The 19,551-nt window shown below is 39.6% G+C and overlaps 3 protein-coding genes across 4 annotated transcripts in view; 2 read left to right on the top strand and 1 right to left on the bottom strand.

Annotated features, from left to right (window-relative positions):
- Positions 1-11, bottom strand: part of denr (density-regulated protein) — a 3,575-nt gene extending 3,564 nt beyond the window's left edge. The window contains exon 1 of the mRNA XM_060895530.1: positions 1-11. This exon is cut by the window's left edge and continues 151 nt beyond it. The gene's annotated coding sequence lies outside the window, so the exon portion shown is untranslated.
- A 125-nt stretch (positions 12-136) lies between these two features.
- On the top strand, positions 137-6,011 carry ccdc62 (coiled-coil domain containing 62). The gene is made up of 13 exons (XM_060895529.1): positions 137-855; positions 934-974; positions 1,448-1,546; positions 1,658-1,850; positions 2,204-2,370; positions 2,554-2,655; positions 2,847-3,018; positions 3,680-3,781; positions 4,111-4,199; positions 4,517-4,617; positions 5,241-5,343; positions 5,494-5,751; positions 5,843-6,011. Exons 1-13 carry the CDS (start codon positions 750-752, stop codon positions 5,912-5,914), a joined length of 1,605 nt encoding a protein of 534 aa, XP_060751512.1. The 5' UTR covers positions 137-749; the 3' UTR covers positions 5,915-6,011.
- A 128-nt stretch (positions 6,012-6,139) lies between these two features.
- LOC132863013 (huntingtin-interacting protein 1-related protein) lies at positions 6,140-19,264 on the top strand. 2 transcript variants are annotated; one of them, XM_060895528.1, is made up of 37 exons: positions 6,140-6,399; positions 6,732-6,883; positions 6,970-7,033; positions 7,634-7,776; positions 8,634-8,690; positions 8,822-8,902; positions 9,043-9,119; positions 9,218-9,279; positions 9,391-9,531; positions 9,756-9,813; positions 9,912-9,987; positions 10,237-10,362; positions 10,448-10,497; positions 10,593-10,665; positions 10,780-10,957; positions 11,083-11,171; positions 11,261-11,377; positions 11,613-11,714; positions 11,811-12,005; positions 12,299-12,409; positions 12,486-12,680; positions 12,919-13,029; positions 13,171-13,365; positions 13,684-13,831; positions 13,918-14,004; positions 14,095-14,202; positions 14,743-14,879; positions 15,125-15,235; positions 15,493-15,551; positions 15,662-15,692; positions 15,822-15,884; positions 15,971-16,071; positions 16,446-16,551; positions 18,156-18,279; positions 18,535-18,596; positions 18,708-18,965; positions 19,071-19,264. In XM_060895528.1, exons 2-37 carry the CDS (start codon positions 6,800-6,802, stop codon positions 19,077-19,079), a joined length of 3,789 nt encoding a protein of 1,262 aa, XP_060751511.1. In that variant the 5' UTR covers positions 6,140-6,399; positions 6,732-6,799; the 3' UTR covers positions 19,080-19,264. The 2 variants fall into 2 exon arrangements, with proteins under 2 accessions (XP_060751511.1, XP_060751509.1); XM_060895526.1 differs by having other exon boundaries at positions 6,790-6,883.
- The last annotated feature ends 287 nt before the right edge of the window (positions 19,265-19,551 follow it).

The raw sequence follows: 19,551 nt of genomic DNA on the forward strand, positions 1-19,551 counted from the left end.
ACTACCTCCTACGCAGACGCGCAACAAGCGACATTGGCTGTCTAAATATATGCCTGATCATATTATTTAAAATATAAACAACTTATTTTAGCTTTGAATTCATTTTGAAATAAAACACAAATGCTTTTAGAAATATTTCAAAATGCAAAAAATAAACAGGACAATGTAAATATCCGAGACGTATTATTGTTATTGATGATTAAGCTTTGTTAAAAAGGCAATATGGAGTATTGCCACAAGTTATTCTCGTCAAAACAACACATTTCAAAAGTCTTAAAAATGCCGTTGGTTCAAACAGCAAACTAACTTTTTAATGAATGCAACTGAGCCAAATATTTATGTCATTTTTCCTGTTCCAGTCTAATTGTTTAACTTATGAGCCACTTTCCTACCGATATTTAAACTGTAACGGTTTAAATATTTAAACCGTTTAATTAAGCTGTAACGGTTTGAATATTTAAACCGTTTATTTAAATATTTAAACCGTTAATTTAAACTGTAACGGTTCGAATATTTAAATCCGTTTATTTAAACTGTAACGGTTTGAATATTATTCGTTATCATTAGTATGCAGCTGCTACAGGTCTGAATTGGATTATTAATATTTTCTTAACAGGATATTATTAACAGTCTTAGATTGCTCTTAAATATTTATCTACTATCGAATGACAAATTTGTGCAGAACCTTTTTGTGACTGTGACCATGTAAATGACAAACTGCTAATGAAAATAATGACAGGAAGCTGATCATGTGCAAGTCCATAATTCCAGCTTGTGAAGCCAAAATGGATGAAGATGGAGGGAAAGACCATTTTAAGTCAAAAAGATTTGGGAACAGTTGGATGTCTACAAATGGTAATTAATACCAAAGTAGGAGTTTCTGTGACAGATGGACGTAAATGAATGTTAATCAAACTTTTCATCATTTTGTAGGTTTTCTTTTTGACCCCTGGCACAGCACTCCTGTAAAAAAGGTACGCAGGTCTTCTGAAGGTTCAGTAAATCTATCGATGTAATTTGATTAGATATTAAGGTTAATGTAAGGAATAAAACCTTTTTGGGGTGTGAAGTGACCAGAACTTTCAACACCATCAGATTCTGAAGTGTTTTATTCTTCCTGTAAGCCAACGATTACAATTTTGATCATAATTGTCACGCATCATAATTTTTATATATTAATAGTTAGTCTCCAGATAATAGTCTTATCTGGAGACTCCTTTCTTAAATGTTAACCACAGATACAGAAAGTTTTCCCATTTCACTGATTTTAGATGTTTTTTTTTTTTATTGTTAAACGACATGTTTACTAGTAACCTTTGATTATGTACCTTGTATGTATGATGTTAATGTATAAATAATAATATATTATATTAATGAGTGTAATAATGTAAAACTATGTGTTGACGCTCATATGAATGAATTTTGAAATGAATCTTCCACTGTTAAGCACACAGATGAAGGCAGCATAGCAAGACAGACTGCAAAGAGCATTTCTAGTAACTCTGCCAATCAGCAGTCATTGCTCTCAGCTATACAGGGGTCTCAGGTAAGACACGTTTTTTGGTGCACGCAAACTACCAGCTATGTGAGCTTTATATAAATTAGGATTCGTTGATTTGAAATAGGACTGAAGGTTTCCTGCACGTGTTACTGTTAGACTCAAGTAAACAATCTGGACATCACAACCATCCATAAGCAGCGCATGGAGCTGCAGCTCCTCATAGCAGAGCTGAAGGATCGTGAGCAGGAACTCAACAGCATGGCTAGTGCTCATCACAGACAGCTGCAGGCCTGGGAGCAGGACCGTCAGAGAGTGCTGACGCTGGAGCAGAGGAGTGCACGCCTTGAAGGTACAGCAGCTTGCTGGACCTTTCTTTTTATTGTAAGCACTCGTGTATCATGGGTGTGTAAGGCTTATTTTACTGATATTTAAATATAAGATATTTAAAGCAATTGCAGGCGAGAGATAATTCCATGGATCAAACCTGACCAAAATAAAGAGGTTACTGATTATAAAAAAAAAATTAAATTGAAAAGATAGATAGCTTGAACTAGCTAGTGAAGCCCTGAAATACCCTATTAATATAATGAATTTGGATTTTCATTTATTCTCTAGTATATACAATAAAAAAAATTTAATTAAAAGTAAAAGGGTGCATTTTGATTGTTTCAGACAAAATCTGTGTGGTTTCTGTCTATGTAGATGAGCTGCAGAAACGCAACGAGGTGATCCGAGCCATTAGCAAGCGTTTAAAGACGGCGGAGGTACGAGAACAGGACAGCCGCAGGGAGCTCAGCAGCATGCAGCAGCAGATGCAAGAGCTCAGCCAGAGACAACAGCACAGCAGCCAACAACACCAAGACCTGGAAGTAAATGTTTCCTGTCAATCAAGCAGTTTAGTTACATTATTCAGGACCATGTCATACAGATGTTTACTTATAATAGAGATATAGTACTTATAGAGTTTTATAAAGATAGAATTTTATAAAGATTTAAAATGCTTATGTGTGTGTTCAAATGTTTAGATATAAAATACTAATGACTTTTAACAGGAGAGGAATCAGTGTCTGAACTCGAGCATCCTGACTCTCTCATCCCAGCTTGGCCAGCTTCAGGTTCATGAGGAAGAGCTTAGTTCTATGCTCAAACTGAAGGTAGCTCAGCTTCTTCTTGTTCTCTGTCAATCTACTGTGGGCTGCTGAGTATTTTTGCAAATTCTTTCCATGTGTGTGTGTATGTGAATATATATATATATATATATATATATATATATATATATATATATATATATATATATATATATATATATTTACTTACTTACTTATTTACATTTACATTTACTCAGGACAAAGATATGACGGAAGCCACAAATCACATATTAGGCCTAGCTGAACGGCTACGGGAATCAGAGTCATCACTAAAAGAGTGCCAGGTTCGTGAGAGAAAAACGTTACAAGAAACGGAGGAATACAGACGCCGCCTCAGAGAGGCCAGACATCAAAATGCTCAACTAAAAGGTAAAAACGTTATAAAAAGCATCTAGATTTTGCTTGTCTGGTAAAAGTATTCAAATGGCCTATTGTGAAAGACTTTTCCTTTGTAACTATGGTAAAGTTGGTCTTATCAAGTACTTACTCATTAGTGTGAATTACTTTATTCAACCAACAAATAGCTTATATTTTGCAACCTTTAAATCTTAGACATATTATCTGCTTGATATATAATGTTAAAATAAATCCCAATTAAGATCATTTCAGTTCCAGCTTGTAGTATTGCTATAAATCTAAATACTGCTGCCACCTTCTGGTTCAGCAAATGAATTTTCTTTCATGCAGGTGTAGTACGCGTTCTGTCAGGTGTTTTTCACAGAAGAACTGAGCTCATGGGTTGGTAATATAGACCAACTAGTATCAGAGTTGGACAAATGTGCCCTTCTTATACCCATCAGCCAAATTAGAGAAGTGCTGGGTTACACCATGTTACATACATACATGATGTACAAAAGGTCATACTGTCCAAGTCTGTCTAAGAAAAATATTCGTTTCAGGAGATGATGGCACACTTCACCTCCTGAACTGAGGGCCGTAATCTGTTAATATTAATGTTATGTCCGGAAACCTATGGTGTTGAAACGTATAATACGATAGAATTTAATTAAAACAACATCTTTTCCCCCAGATGAGCTTCAAGAGAAGACTCTAGAGAACAACAGTCAGAGAGAGGAGCTCATTCGGCTTAGACAAGAGAACCAGCTGCTCCGGAAAGAACTGTCTCTCGCAGGTAGAATGACGTAGAAATAAAACTAAGGTCCTTGAGTAAAATGTCATGAGTAGTTTCTCCATTTAACCGCATAACATAGCGCATACTGTGCTGTGTTCTCAGTACGCTCACATTACATTCTGGAGTTATTCATGAGCTGTCGTATGTCTGTGCCTTTCCTGTGAGCTCGGTTTCTTGTCATTTACATAACCAAGCAAAGCAAGTTTCATTTATTCAAATGATACCGTTTGTATGCTAAGTAGGTCACGATCTGCTAATCCTGATGTTGCTGTAGTTTCCTTTTAAGCTTCTTGGGTTGTTCATGCTTTGCCACACTGTGTGTTGCTTAGATGAAAGTGAATGCTGGAAGGAAGAGTTACTCGCACTCGCACGTTCCAAACAAGAGCGCACAGAGTCTGAGCTTCTCTGCCTGCGACAGGTATTTCCCACCTGTATTCTGATATTAGATCATGTATGGTTTCCAGTAGCTCCACCCCAAACACCCTCTCACATTTTTCACTATTACTGTCAGTTATCAGTTTCTTAAAATGTCACTGCCCTCCCCTTTTTACTTGCTTCTAAGTTGTCATCTGGTTTTTCAACATTCCCTGAGTAATTCTTCCATTTCTCCTCAGGAGGCTGAATTGGCCTCAGAATTGGCCATGAGCTTGATCTCATCACATGTCTGACAAGAATAGACGTGATGGAGTCATAAGATAAGAGAGTAAAAGTGTGTGTGTGTGTGTGATGTCACAGGTGTGTGAGCACCAACAGAATGACCTACAGCTCTTGAAGCTCAACCTAGAGACCACCAGAGAGGCACTAATGAAGTATGAAAGTCAAAGGTCACTTGTGAGGCAAGTGAAAATCATTCAATTTAAAAAAAAAAAAAATCTAAGCTTCAATCTAAACATGTTTGTGGTTTTAGTGAAGAGACTGTAGCAGTGGCAAGTTGTGCATGTGAACATTGTGACCTTCAGGAGACAAAGATTCAAGAGTCTATAGGATAGTGCCCTAGCGAAAGCCTAGTCATATCTGAACAAAGGGAGAATCACACAATCACCGCTACTACATCAACAGTACACACACACGTTCAGAACGTTGGCTGCGATGTGGAGAAGCAAAGTGCAGAGCTATGACTCTCCAGGCAGTGGCAGTGATGGGATTTTAGCTTAGCTAGCTCCCATGTTACTCCACTGTTGCCAATGTAGTTCTGATCCAGCAGAGAATAAGGCAGTAGATTGCTGTAGTGCTGGACCTGGGGTGGACCTCCTAGCCATCATTAACCACAGTGCAGAGATGGAGGACCGAGTGCTAGGACAGCAGTCAGACTGCTCAAATCAACCAAAATAAGCATTACTAGTGAGAAACATGCTGCAGAGTAGATTTTGAAAGTATAGTGTAATTTATGTTCTAGAGTATTCCTGCTGTGTTAAGCCTTCTGTCTGAGAATGTTTCTAAGATTTAAGCTTTCATCCAGTCCAGGAGATGTGACTTGTGTGTACACGGACTGTTCAACACCCACACCACGGAGGAGCACGACGAGTCCTGGACTTGTAGAGGATGCAGTACTCAGCAAACAGGTAGAACATTACCACCCAAACAGTTACTGGAGTACCAGTAACTCCGTAGAGGGATTGTGTAAGACCGATTGCCCCTAGGTGTGAGTGTACATGTTAAATGTCTGAGAATTTTGCTCGGCCATGGACTGAAAGATAGTACGTTTCTTCCAGCATCAGGAGGCATTCACCTCATCCACATGTCGCTTGAAGCGCTTGCTGGCGGAGTCACAGCAAATGGTGGCCAGTCTGGAACTCTGTTCTGGAAAACCTCTAAACCGTTCCCAAAGCCCTCCAACACAACCCAGCGTCCTGAGTTCCACTTCACGCTGTGACTCTGTCTGCAGCCTCAACGATAGTCATACCAATACAGAGACTCTTGAGCAGATCCCGTCGCCCAATAAGAACCAAGAAGAAATACAAACAAGAAGGGTATATCTTTTGTTTTCTTGTGTTCTTCTTGTGCAGTTCAACTGAGTAACTTGTGTAACTTGAACAAAAAATGTTTTTCATTTCTCATTAGGATGACTCTCTACTTCACAGTATCGCCAGTTCACAGAAAACCAAGGAATACGATCAAGAGATCTGTGACTAGACGTACTTGGACATTAACGGTTCTTCCTGTGGACGTAGCCATTCCTCCATATTTTCAATTCATTTTAATGTAAATAAAAAGTTCTAAGGCAACTAAAGAGTGATGGCTACAAATATGTTGACTAGAGAATTCTTAACATTACTTCTTAAAAACTTGGAAAAAACATTAAACATGGTGCTTTGTCCTGTGGACCAACTACCCATTAAGTGTCAAACCTATCAAGTACCCATTTATAAACTGTGAAACCTGTCCTACAAGATGGCTTGGATTGTGCACCTTGTTTCGTCATTCCTGTCGCATTGTAATCAGACCTGTTTTTCACAAGGATGAACTCTCCTGTGTAGATTTTGACTATTTCACACTGTGTCTTTTCACTTGTGTCTGCGTGAGGTGGACTATTTAAATCGACCTCTTCGGATATTTTAAAACATCAGTTTACGTTACGTTACATTAACTCTCTCAGGGATTTGGGAACATCAGTAAAGGTATTTTTACTAAAAATCATGTTGTATATGCATTAAGTTTGAGAATTTAATATTCTGTGTTCAAAATTGTTTTAACATCATCCCTAATTTTTATATTAAAAAAAAAACATGGCTGTAAAATATATGACTGCTTTTGTTTACATAATGATGATGATGATGATAAGTCTCTTGCTCTTGAATAATTTTAATTCTCAATATTGAAGAACAAAAGTAATATATTAAAACAGACACGTCATCTTTGCCAGAGATGAAATCTTAGACATACTAAAGGTGGTTGAATGCCTGGTGCATGAAGACCAAAAATGCTTCCTAATTCTTACATATTCAATCAGGACGGAGCCAAAATCATAAATGGTTTCTGACCAGTCGACTTTGTTGCAATTCAAACAGGACTGAAAAAATGTCTAAAGATAAAAGTGAAAAGACTAAAGACAAATCTGAGAAGGCTCTGGCTGCGGAAAAAGAACAGTTTGTCAAACTTCAGGTAAATGTGCAGTCCTACTTGAAATATATTCCCTACTGTATATTACTTCATTTAAAATCAATCTAATGCTCGTTTCTCCTTTACAGCTGCAGAGCATTTCAAAGTGCATAACCACCACCGAGGCTCCTATAAAAGAGAAATATGGACGCAGTATCTTTCAGTGCCTTGTTTTCCATTCTCTTTAATATTCTCTCTTTAATGGTGTAACACAGGGAAGTAATCATGCACAGTTCTGTGTAAGAGCCTTAGGCATGTGCAGACAAATACTGTAATGTAGTGATGCCTTTAAAAATAACAAAAACACTTTTACATAAAAAATATAAAGCGTAAAAGTCAACATTTGGTGTCACAATCCTTTGTATATCATCAATCTAAGGTAAAGAAATGAATCTGTTCTTCTGAAGACTGTACACTTTTTCTTTTTCCCCAAAAACCCAGCAGACTTTGTTAAGCTTTTTTTCTTGAAAGTTGTCTGTTACTCAATATTTCTTTCTTTATTGTCATACAAACTTTGGACATGTAATGTTTAGAAGTCGAAAAAGTTTAAAGTGTAATTTGCACCATGTTGGGTAACCTAGAAGCGTGGCTCCTTTCATGTTTGTGCTACACGAGACTATGATGTGCTCGGTGTCGGAGGATCTGAGTTTAGCTGGATTAAAGAAAAAGTTTAAGGAACATGGTTAAAAGCCAAGGAAACGATGAGTTCTGGTGTTTTCCTGTCAGCGTGGTCTTTCCTCAACATTACTGTAGATATCTTGTTGGGAACACATTGGGAAAGTGGAGCCGTTACTTTCTGGTCCCATGCTGTGAATTTGCCTCTGGCCAGCAATGCCATCCTCAGCTGGAAGTTCTGCCATATGCTGCATAAACTCCTACGTGATGGCCATCCTAATGTAAGTCCTGCTAACTTAACCAACACAAAACCAGATATGAAAATACCAGAGATGTGTGACAGTGTATGACTGTTGTGATAAGCTATGGATAAAGAGTGGTGGTTCATTTAAAGTGATTTAGTATCTGCACAGCTGCTGTTGATGTACACCGATCAGGCATAACATTATGACCACCTTCTTAATATTGTGTTGGTCCCACTTCTGCTGCTAAAACAGCTCTGACCCATCGAGGCATGGACTCCACTAGACCTCTGAAGGTATACTATGGTATCTGGCACCAAGCTGTTAGCAGCAGATTATTTACGTTCTGTAATTTGTGAGGTTCATCCATGGATTGGACATGTTTGTTCAGCGCATCCCACAGATCTGGGGAATTTGGAGGCCAAATCAACACCTTAAACTCGTTGTGCTAAATAATACATTCCTGAACCATATTTCTATTATGGCAGGGCACATTATAACGCTGGTGGAGTCCTGACCCAGTCGGCCGTTGTCAAACTCGCTCAAATCCTTATGCTTGCCCATTCTTCCAGATTCTACCACATCAACTCTGAGGACAATATGTTCACTTGCTGACTAATATATCCCACCCACTATCAGGTACCATGATGAAGAGATAATCAGTGTTGTTCACTCCACCTGTCAGTGGTCATAATGTTAAACCTGATCGGTGGATATGTCATCTCCTTACTTAATTTTTCCCTAGAGTACTTTTGGATTTTGCACCAAAAATAGAGTAGGACATCTGTAAACTGTGCCATTTCAGAGTCAACAATTGAACAGTTTTGCTGTTCGCTACCACCAGATGTGAACTCATGGTTATATCATAACCTCATTTATTTTGCCGCAACTTTCAGACGCTGCGAGATAGCCGAGGACATGTCCCAAATATTAAGCAAATGGGAACTTTATGGGTAAGTGAATAAAAAATACCAACTAACTGTTGAATATTTATAGTGCTTTTGGTTTTGTTAAATGGAAATGTTTTAATGTTTATTACTGTTTGAGTGGTCACCTGGTTGAGATTTTGTCCTGCATTGTGTAGGGAAGCCTCCATGATCGATATGGGCATATTGTTGCTCTGTATGCGAAGTTCCTGTGCATCAAAATTGACTTCCATTGTAAAGTGAGTTAAACTGCTACAAACAAGTTTGGAAAAATAATAACTTGTATATAATTGTTCTAAATGGTAGAAGTGTTTCTTGCCCCAAATGTAGTAACCTTTACATATACTCGCTTTAGAAATTGTTCATATTTCCCTAACAGCGAATAACAATTCCACCAAACCTTGAATCTCCTGACGAGGCCCTTGAGAGGGCTATCGCAGTCGATATAAACGAAGTGTGAGTCTTTGTATCTGTTCTGATGTCATTCAAAATTCTCCTAACAAATGCGATTTGAAGGAAACAAAATGATTTTTTTTTTGTGTGTGTTTGTTCAGGTTTGAAATCACAGGTGAAGTGCAAGATTATATGGATGCTGCACTTGTCTTACAGGAAACAGGTAAACTAGTCGATTCCGACCTCTCATGCCAGTAGAATAATCACATTAATAAGGCTAATAGCAAGTGTGGCTAAAATGCTTAATATGGCATGTTTTGATGTTTCTGTGCAGTTTTCAGACAGCTGGAATCCAACAATACGAGCTCGACGACCGCCGTTGGTCAATGCCGCTTAGCTCCATTGGTCCTGCTCATCCAAGACTGCAGCCCTCTCTATCACTTCCTCGTCAAGCTTTTGTTCAAGCTACACAGCCGTGAGTTGACTTTATTTTCCATAAGCGGTCCACCTTTTTTGTTTCTTAGTTTTACTGCAGTTAGATGATGATATTTGTATAAGGGTAAATGGGTGCAAATACTTTTGCAACACACCGATTTACTCTCCGCTGTCCAAGATCACACCATTAAGTCAGTGGTGTTAATAAAAGAACACATTCTGTGACATTTCCATGTACTGATCTATGTGTTTGGGGTGTTAAAGGAATACCCATCGATGCTTTGTTGGGCCATCGTGAGCGATTCCGTGATCAGTTTAACAGGCAAGCACCGTTTTCACTCTCATCTAGCTTTGTTCTTTGTACAATCAGAAGCTTGTTGAACTTAATGTAGAATTTGCTTCTTATCTTTCCCCCTTCAGTCTTTCCCAGTTCTTTGAGAAAGCCAGGAGCATGGAGTTCTTTAAAACCATCATCCAGATCCCTGATTTTCCTGATGTAAGATTCCATAAAGACTACATATTAGAAATTTATGTATGAGCTAATAGTACAGTCCAAGATCAGTCGTTTTTTTGCTTTTATCAAACGAATTTATTCAGATTTATTTACGCTTCAGCACCATGCAGTACTGTGGTATAAACGGTAGACTCCGACCTTTGGAGCTTGTTGTACAATGCACAGCTTTATCATGAATGTATAATGTTTACACATAAATACTATCTAACGCACACAATTTTGTATGCACAGTCCCCTCCAAACTTCTTACGTGCAGCTTCAATGGCTGATTATGTCAAGCCAGTGGTGGTTCGTAATCAGTTTCCTGGGGATGATGATACAGAGAGTCAGGTAGAAGCTGGTGAAGGATATCCAATGGTATGTTAATGTTGACATAGCTAAGATTTTGAATGTGATCTTCCATGACAGTGAATAACTCCATATCTCACATTTCTCTGAACAGTTCTATTCTTTAAACAACTACGACCCAACAAACGATATACCAGTCCAAAGGTAATGGACCAAGCATTGTCGTTATTCAGCAGGCTTCCTTTTAAGTAAAATATTTCAGATTTGGAGCATGATTACGATTCTCTGTACATTTTAAGGGAGACAGAGGCTGACTCTATGAGGAAGGAGCTCGAAGCACTGAAACCTGAGGTGAAGATGTTTAAAGCTGAGGTAAAATAACAGATGTACAGAATATGCACTATGCCAAAGCACATAGTAAAGTGCATTGGAGTTTGCTAGTGAGTGAGGTTGGTATTGGATTCATTTATTCACCGCTGCGTGCAGGCCCAACGTGCCGTCATCCACCTGAAGGACCAAGTGAATAAGTTAGAAGCAGAGCTGGAAGACCAGCGCACTCACAAACAGATGGCCATGGTGGAGAACGAGCAGCTGCGCATGGAGTTGGAGGCATTAAAGGCACAGACAGCAGTCGCTGCAAGCATGCAGGCCTCTGTAGATGACAGTGAGTCATCTTCTGTCTATCTATCTATCTATCTATCTGTCTGTCTGTCTGTCTGTCTGTCTGTCTATCTATCTAGTGTTTATTCAGTTATACACCAATGATTCACTGAAACATCTGCATTGTAGGCCGAGTTCAAACTGCCCAGATGCATTTCACTCGGCTTAAAGAAAAGCATGCCGAGCTGGTCACCAGACACGCTGATCTCATGAGAAAGGTGCTCCATCTTACATCTATAATCACTTCATAACAACTGAATTGCAACCAGGGTTTCCACTCTGTGTGTAACACTGTTTTGTGTGTCAGAATACAGAGATGGTGAAACAGCTGGCCAGCACTCAGCAAGCCCAGGAGGAGCTGGTCAGTGCCAAGCAGCAGATCGCAGAAGAACTGCAGAGGTTCAAACAGGACAACACTCTGAAGGTTGATCTAGCTGTTAGCTAGCTTTTTCAAGTTTGAAATCTGATGTTTTATATTTGAATCCACAACATGCAGTCAGTGCACATAATATGTACAATGTACATGTTTGCCAGTTACAGTGTATTTTTTTTTTACAGTGCAAATCCATAGTTCATTTATTATGTATGAATTGTTGACTGATTTATCTAATGTTCGTTAGCACTATAGTATATTTACGCAACTTTAATATAATATTTAGCTTGAAGCACAGAAGGCAGAAATTATCCAAATGAAGCAAGAGCTGCAGACCAGCAAGGCTGAAATTACAAATGTTCAGACTGCGCTCCACAGCAAAGAAAAGGTTGGTGTCGGTGTGCCTGTAGATATGGATTTTTAAACACTATATTCATTTTTTGCATTATAATCTCATAACATTGTGTACATGCGTGTGTGATAGACTGGGGATCAGTTGAGCAGTGTGTTGGTGGGGCTACAGACTGAGAAGGAAACCCTGATGCGTTCTCTGAAAGAGCAGGAGGTCGAGCTTGCTAGCCTGCGCCAGAGCACTCAGCTGAACCAAACCATGCTGCAGCAAGAGAGAGACAAGAACCAGAGAGAGATGAGCTCTTTACAGAGCCAACTAGAGGAAAAAGTGAGCGAAGCACTGAAATATGTCATAGTCCGCAAGATGTAACAAAATATAATACTGATTCCACGTGCTGTCAATATTATAAAAATGTTCCCAGCCTCATGCATGTACTTTAACGGTGTAATACAAATTTTACTAATTACCCAGTGAGTGAAAGGCTGCCGTTTTATGATTGAGTAAAAGAAAAGGAACAAAAGTCTCAAGCCAGCTAATATACACTTAAATAACAGGCTAAAAGAATAAGCCAAATGATTTCTGAAGAAGGAAAAAGGGAATCAGCATGTGCGTGTCTACAGGTGAGTCGAGAGCAGGAGCAGCAGGTGGAGTTGGACAAACTGAAGAGAGAGCTGGAGTTGAAAAGAGCAGAGGCACTAAGTGCGCAGAGTGCACTACAGAGTAAAGAGGCGGTGGGTATTTCCTTACATCGCACATTATATGTCGTATATTGTTCACTGCATTATCACAGATTCGTGTGTGTTCTAGTCAGGAGATCAGCTAAGCAGTGTGTTGGTGGGGCTTCAGGCTGAGAAGGAAAAACTGATGCGTTTACTAAAAGAGCAGGAAGCCGAGCTTGCTAAACTGCGCCAGGCAGCTCAGCTACACCAGACCACGCTGCAGCAGGAACGAGACAAATACCAGAGGGAGATTGACTCCCTGAACAGACAACTCCAGGAAAAGGTAAACAAGGTCATAAATATACACACATATAATATTTCTTAGTTATTGACTCAACATTTAATCAAGTACAATCTGGATTTTTTCCCTTCATATGTTAAACGTGTTACTCCACTCATCCTAAAAGTACTGAAAAATGCAGTTGTTCTTGTATGATATAAATGTGTGCACTCTCACTGTCTGCTTAGCACATTGTGATGAAGCGTGTGATTTAATTGTGTATTCGTTCATGTATCTACAGCTGCAGCGGGAGCAGGAACAGCATCTGGAAATCGCTCAGCTAAAGCAAGAGCTGGAGGCAAGGAGAGCAGAAGTGACAAGCGCTCAAAGTGCTCTATACAGCAAGGAGACGGTAGCCGTTTTTCATCTAACATACATACACTTAACACGCTGTTGATGAATAGTATAGAGTGGCTTCATTTTTTTCTGAAATTAAGCAATTTGATTATTCTGCTGTTCGAAAAGGTCTTACTTTTGGTTTCGTGGGGTTTAGGCTGGACATGAGATGAACACCATGTTGGTTGGGCTTCAGGCTCAAAAGGAAACACTGATGCGTTCTCTGAAAGAGCAGGAGGCCGAGCTTGCTAACCTGCGCCAGGCTGCTGAACTGCACCAAACCATGCTGCAGCAGGAGAGAGACAAGAACCAAAGAGAGATGAGCTCCTTACAGAGCCAACTACATGCCAAGGTCAAGCATTACTGAACAGTATTCAGTAAAAAAAAGTGTTCTTATTATTGCGCAGGTGGAGTAAAGATCTACTTATAGTAATAGACATGATTTCAATGATAACCTGTCATTCACAGTATTGGGATAGCTTTAGCTAATTTCCTCCAGCTGGATCCTACAAGACATGCCTGGTGTGGGTCAGTTACTGAAAATGTATAGCTTGCAATTCAGACATGTGAATGGAAAAAATGTTTATGCTCTTTCTGTCTTAAAATACATTTATATCAGAAATGACAAATGCTTCATTTAGAAATTCGACTGGTGTGTGTGTGTGTTCAGGTGAGCCGGGAGTCGGAGCTCCAACAAAAGCTGCAGGAGGAGCAGTTTTGCTTATTGCAGTGTGCTGTGGTGGAGTCAGAGGGCATCATATTAGACGCCCTGGCCAAAGTGGATGACCCTATGCATGTGCGCTGTGTCTGTACTCCTGGTATGTCTCTTGAGCAAGCATCAATATTATCAATTAACTGTAAAAATAGATGCTCTCTCCTAAGAATATTCCTCTTTTGATACCAGAGTATTTGATCAATCGGGCCGAGACCACTCTGGTGTCCATTGACAAGATGCAGCAAAGTCATGCTGGATACTTAAGAAATCTGGATGGTGAGGTTTCAGATGTCAGAACTTTTTCAATGCGCTTTGTGCAAAATATTCAGTAAATGACTCAGCAGTGTGATTTTCCTTTCCTTCCAGATGCCAGTGGGCTGTTGAGATCTGTGACTCAGTTTTCCCACCTTGCAGCGGACACTATTGTTAACGGCGCTGCCACGTCCCACTCTGCACCCACTGACCAAGCTGACAGTAAGAACACAGAATCCTAAATGAAGCCAGTAAAGCATTCAGCTCTTAAGACTTTAGTGGAAGGTGTTGCAGCTAAAAGCTTGGATGATAACCGTATAAATGATAGTGTATTGAGGATTTCATACCTCAATATTCAGGTATAACTACAGATATTGACCCGAAGCAGCTTTTAATGAATTATAGGTGTAGATTTATACTGTAATATGTAAATGCATTTAACACCAGTTTTATTCTTAAAGGCAAATGCTTGTGTTTAATGCCAGTGGTTTAAACAATACTGAGACATACAGTATGGTCTCGCATATCTCTACACACGAAAAATCTGGCAACCTCAAATTTTTTAACTACACTCAGGTCATTTTATCAACCCACCTCTGATCATGATTAAATTTCACCACATAAATACTGATATACAGTAAATCATTCGCTTTACTGATTGGCCTTTATGTGGAGTTGATTCAGGTCTAGTCTTAGAATCCTTTGTATATTAGATACAGATATTTTATTGTTTTTATCCTTCTTATTCCACCTGTGTTTTAGGACTGACAGATAACTGCAGAGACTGTGCTACTCACTGTCTGCAGTTCCTTAAAGAGCTCAAGCTGAAGGCCACACTGCAGGGAGCTGACCCGACCGCCATCCGCTACACGGTCCAGCGTATCCTCAACCAAGCCACTGTGAGTGTCTGTGTTTGTATGGATTAATGTAAAACTGGTGCCAAGTAGATACAAACTCGTGTTTAATCTTTGTAGAAGTAGGCAGCTCTTTTACCATCAACCATAAGGTCTATAATGTCATGTAATGGCTGACTTGAATTGATATGCCATGTGGTGTAACTGTCTGCTTTTTATGTTTTGCTGAGATCTTGTAAAGAATCTTTATAAAGTATTAAACTGGACTTATGACGGATTGCTCTCTGCAGGATTTACGACGAAATGACGCAGACGTTCAAAAAGCAGAGCTGGCAGACATGGTAGATAAAGAGATGGCTGCCACCTCCACTGCTATCGAGGACGCAGTTCTGAGGATGGACGTAAGAGCAGTCCTAGACATCAGAGGAGGATTAGTCATAACTACATGATGTGAAAATAGTTCGCTCATTACATTTCAGTCTAGTTTTTTTTTTTTATATATGAATTACTAAAAATAAGCTGAGAGTGTAAGGGTTGAATGTAATGGCTGACTCCGTTAGAAGTATCCCAGTAATGACCGCCATAAAAAATTATTATTTTCCATGGCCACGGTATACTTTTTGTTTACCTATGGCTTTGTTTTTGTTTTTTTCAACAGGAAATATTGAGCCAAGCAAGAAGAGATACCTCTGGTTTAAAACTGGAAGTTAACCAAAGGTTAGTTTGGGATTCATTCAGTTCATCCAGCAAAAGTCAGTCAATTACGTTTTTGTTTAAGTGTTTTGTTTCAGTCCAACATTCAGTTATTTTTTGCATTTTCCCCTCAGCATCCTTGGTTCCTGCTCTGATTTGATGAAAGTAAGTCTTCTGAACTAAAACATGGCCACATTATTGCAGGGTTTATAATTCTCCCTCATTTAGCTCACCTGATATTAGAGGTATTAAGTAAATTTCAGGTCCTCATGCACCGTGCATGTTTGCCCACAGGCCATACACATGTTGGTCACAGCAGCCACGGATTTACAGAAGGACATTGTGGAAAGCGGTCGGGTAAGATTAGGGACAAAATGAGAGAAGGAATCAAATTGACAGTAAGAATTTTGTAGAAATTCCTCAATATTGTCTGTGCTTTACAGGGATCTGGTTCTATGAAAGATTTCTATGCCAAGAATTCCTGCTGGACTGAGGGCCTCATCTCTGCCTCCAAGGCTGTAGGATGGGGAGCCACACAGATGGTGTAAGTGCATTCAAGCTTCATTTATAATTGCTAGATATGAAAAGAAATAAATGGAATATTTTTGTAAACAAAAACGTGTGCCCTTGACAAAACTAAATGTCAACAAGTCTTTGGCCATTATTTGACACAGTGTGTGTTGCTTCTCTTACATATTTTTTGCTAGATTTTTTGGTGTTTTTCTCGCTAGTGTTGAGTAGATGAGCGTGTTTGTGTCAGACATATAAAGATGTGTTTTGGTAACAGGGGAATGAGTCTCCAAGCCATGGACTCGCTGGACTCGCAGCTAAATCCAACTCCTATGCTTTTTCGCTAGAGATTTGAACATGTGAACAAATGATTAGTCACAACCGTGTAACTACATTCTCATTATTTAGTGATTCTGCTGACAAAGTAGTGACAGACCGAGGCAAATATGAGGAACTGATCGTGTGCTCCCATGAGATCGCTGCCAGCACTGCCCAGCTCGTAGCTGCCTCTAAGGTAAAAAGAACAAAAATTCCCATTATATTTTGTTGTACGGTATATACATATATAGTATAGTATATACAGTATATATACTTCATATATCAGTTTCTGTGAGGACATGCGCATCCCTAACAGAAGTAATCTAACATTCAACAATGATAAGCTGTGGGTTACAGAAAAAATCAGACATCTTCGTCAGGCCTCTCCTGCGCTGTAGATCAGTGAAGATTTTGTGTGCCAGGTCTTCAGAAAGAACAAAAGAAGAAAGGCTCCAGGCCCAGACAGAGTGACAACAGCCTGTCTGAAAACCTGTGCTGACCAGCTGGCCCACATCTTCACACAGATCTTCAACAGGTCACTGGACGCTCAACCATCATCCCTGTCCCAAAGAAACACAAGATAACAGGACTTGTGGTACAAGTACAGACCTGTGGCATTGATGTCTGTTGTCAAGAAAAACTGGTTCTGGCTTATCTGAAAGACTTCACCCGCCCCTTACTGGGGTACTTATTGCAGTTTGCTTATCGAGCAAAGGGTTCCATGGATGATCCAGTAAACTTGGGACTGCATTACGTCCTGCAACACCTGGATAAATCAGGGACTTATGCGAGGATCCTGTTTGTAGACTTTAGTTCGGCCTTTAACACAATCATTCCAACACTCCTCTAGACCAAACTAACCAAGCTCTCTGTTCCTAGCTTTATCTGTCAGTGGATCACCAGCCTTCTGACAAATACGCAGCAGCTAGTGACACTGGGGAAATTCATGTCAAACAGCCGCTCCATCAAAACTGGCGCCCCTCAAGGTTGTGTTCTCTTCCCACTGCTCTTCTCACTGCACACCAGCATCTGCACCTCTAATGACCCCTCTGTCAAGCTTCTGAAGTTTGCAGACGACACTATAGTCGTCGGTCTCATAAAAGACAGAGACGAGTCTGCATCCAGACAGAGGAGGTTAAAGAGCTGGTTCTCTGGTGCAGTCACAACGACTTGGAGCTCAATACGCTCAAAACAGTGTAGATGATCGTGGAGAAAAACCCCTGCACTCCTCACACTCACTGTCATGGACAGCACTGTGGCTGCAGTGAAGGCATTCAAGTTCCCGGGCTCCACCATCTCCCAGGACCTGAGGTGGGACACTCACATCAACACCATTGTAAAAAAGGCCCAACAAAGGATGTACTTCCTTAAGCAGTTGAGGAAGTTTAACCTGCCACAGGAGCTGCTGAAACAGTTCTACTCAGCCGTCATTGAGTCTGTTCTGTGCACATCGATAACTGTCTGGTTTGGCTCAGCTACAAAATCAGACATCAGAAGACATCAAAGAACGTTTTGGACTGCTGAAATGATTATTGGTGTTCCCCTGCCCACCATTCAAGAACTGGATATATTCAGAATGAGGAAAAGGGCTCAGAAAATCACTCTGGATCCCTCTATTCAAGTCATCCGCTTTTATTGTCTGTGGTGTTGTTATCTCTGTGTACTGGAAGCGTATGACACTAAAACAAATTCCTTGTATGTGCAAGCATCTTCTGATTCAGATAATATATCGTCAAAGATTCTTCAAAGGTTTTACTGTTGGTTTTGTTACTGTTAAACACACTTGTTCTGTTACTGCAGGTGAAGGCAGAGCGAAGTAATAAGAAACTTAATACACTGCTGCAAGCCTCCCGACATGTAAATGATATGGCTGCAGTCGTTGTGACTTCAACAAAAGCTGGACAGATGCAAATCGAAGATAAGGGTGAGTTCTAGATCTTTGCAGTATTAAATGAATTTCAAAGTCGGTATGAATGTTTTTACAGATGTACCCTGGGCCAAGCCATCGAGATGAATAGGCTGGAAACAAAAAAGCTATAAAAGAGTTTTGAATTTCTGGTGAATACAAGAAAGACATTTTAATCCATTCTAGTAAATTAAATATTACAGTAGTGAAGAGCAAGTAAAGTCAATTTTTAAATGCAATGTTAGATTGACGTTATGTAATGGCACCCCACAGATCCAATGGATTTCTCTGGCATGTCCCTGATCAAGCTGAAGACAGAGGAAATGGAATCTCAGGTAATTCCTTCAAGGGTAATTTTGGACTGCATTCCAAGAGCTTGCATTTTTTAAATGCATAACAGAGCAAACATATTCACTTAGACATGCCAATAATGTGGATTTGTGTAGGTGAAAGTGTTGGAACTGGAAAACCAGTTGTCCAACGAACGCCAGCGGCTGGGTGAGCTCAGAAAAAAGCACTACGATTTGGCTGGAGTTCCTCTGGATCAGACTGTAGAGAGAGACTTTGATGGGTTTGTCAGCGTTTTACCTTCAGTCATGCCTGAGCCGCAACTGCCTGAACCACCCAAACCCGAGCCTCCTAAAAACCTACCAGCTAAAAAACCTTCCATCTTTCAAAAGTCTGGCAGCCTTCTTAAAAACAAGGTACATGATTCTGCAAACCTGCTAGACTTTTAACAACGGCAATGATATTACTGCATTCATGTTGAATTTGCTGTTTAATTCTTCTTTTTTTTTTTAACTCTACAGTTTAGGTAAAGTCTTTGGACAGAAATCGAGATGTCTGAATATGAAACATCACCCCATATTTTTGTATATAAACCTTGATTATTTAGTTTAGCTGTTATTTGAATGTGTTTTGAAACATGTATATTCATTTCTGATAACTATTCTGTAGAGTCATGAAATAAATCATAATCTGGGATGAATAATAATAATAATAATAATAATAATAAAGTCTATACCATTGTAGCACATTTACTACTAACATATTTTCCTTCACTTACATTTCTTTTAGTTCTGTATATGTTTAAATAAAGACTAGTGTGATAGAAATGTTGACAGAACATGTTTAGTTAAATTTTTCATGCCATCAAATAAAAAAAACAACAACTTGTAGTGTCTGGGGGGGGGATTGGGGGAAAGAAACACCACCACATTTGATATGGCTGCTGTTTATACATTACCCAGTTACACAGGTCCTTTGTTTTTGTATTGTGAAAATCATGGC

The sequence above is a fragment of the Tachysurus vachellii genome, chromosome 20 (genome assembly GCF_030014155.1).
Source record: "Tachysurus vachellii isolate PV-2020 chromosome 20, HZAU_Pvac_v1, whole genome shotgun sequence".
In the NCBI taxonomy this organism is placed as follows: Eukaryota; Metazoa; Chordata; class Actinopteri; order Siluriformes; family Bagridae; genus Tachysurus; species Tachysurus vachellii.

Coding starts and splice junctions, on each gene's coding strand:
- ccdc62 (XM_060895529.1), top strand. CDS start 750: ATGTGCAAGTCCATAATTCCAGCTTGTGAAGCCAAAATGGATGAAGAT. Junction 1,851..2,203: donor GAGGAGTGCACGCCTTGAAG/GTACAGCAGCTT, acceptor CTGTCTATGTAG/ATGAGCTGCAGAAACGCAAC. Junction 4,618..5,240: donor AGTCAAAGGTCACTTGTGAG/GCAAGTGAAAAT, acceptor GCTTTCATCCAG/TCCAGGAGATGTGACTTGTG.
- LOC132863013 (XM_060895528.1), top strand. CDS start 6,800: ATGTCTAAAGATAAAAGTGAAAAGACTAAAGACAAATCTGAGAAGGCT. Junction 10,363..10,447: donor CTGGTGAAGGATATCCAATG/GTATGTTAATGT, acceptor TTCTCTGAACAG/TTCTATTCTTTAAACAACTA. Junction 10,666..10,779: donor TGAAGATGTTTAAAGCTGAG/GTAAAATAACAG, acceptor CGCTGCGTGCAG/GCCCAACGTGCCGTCATCCA.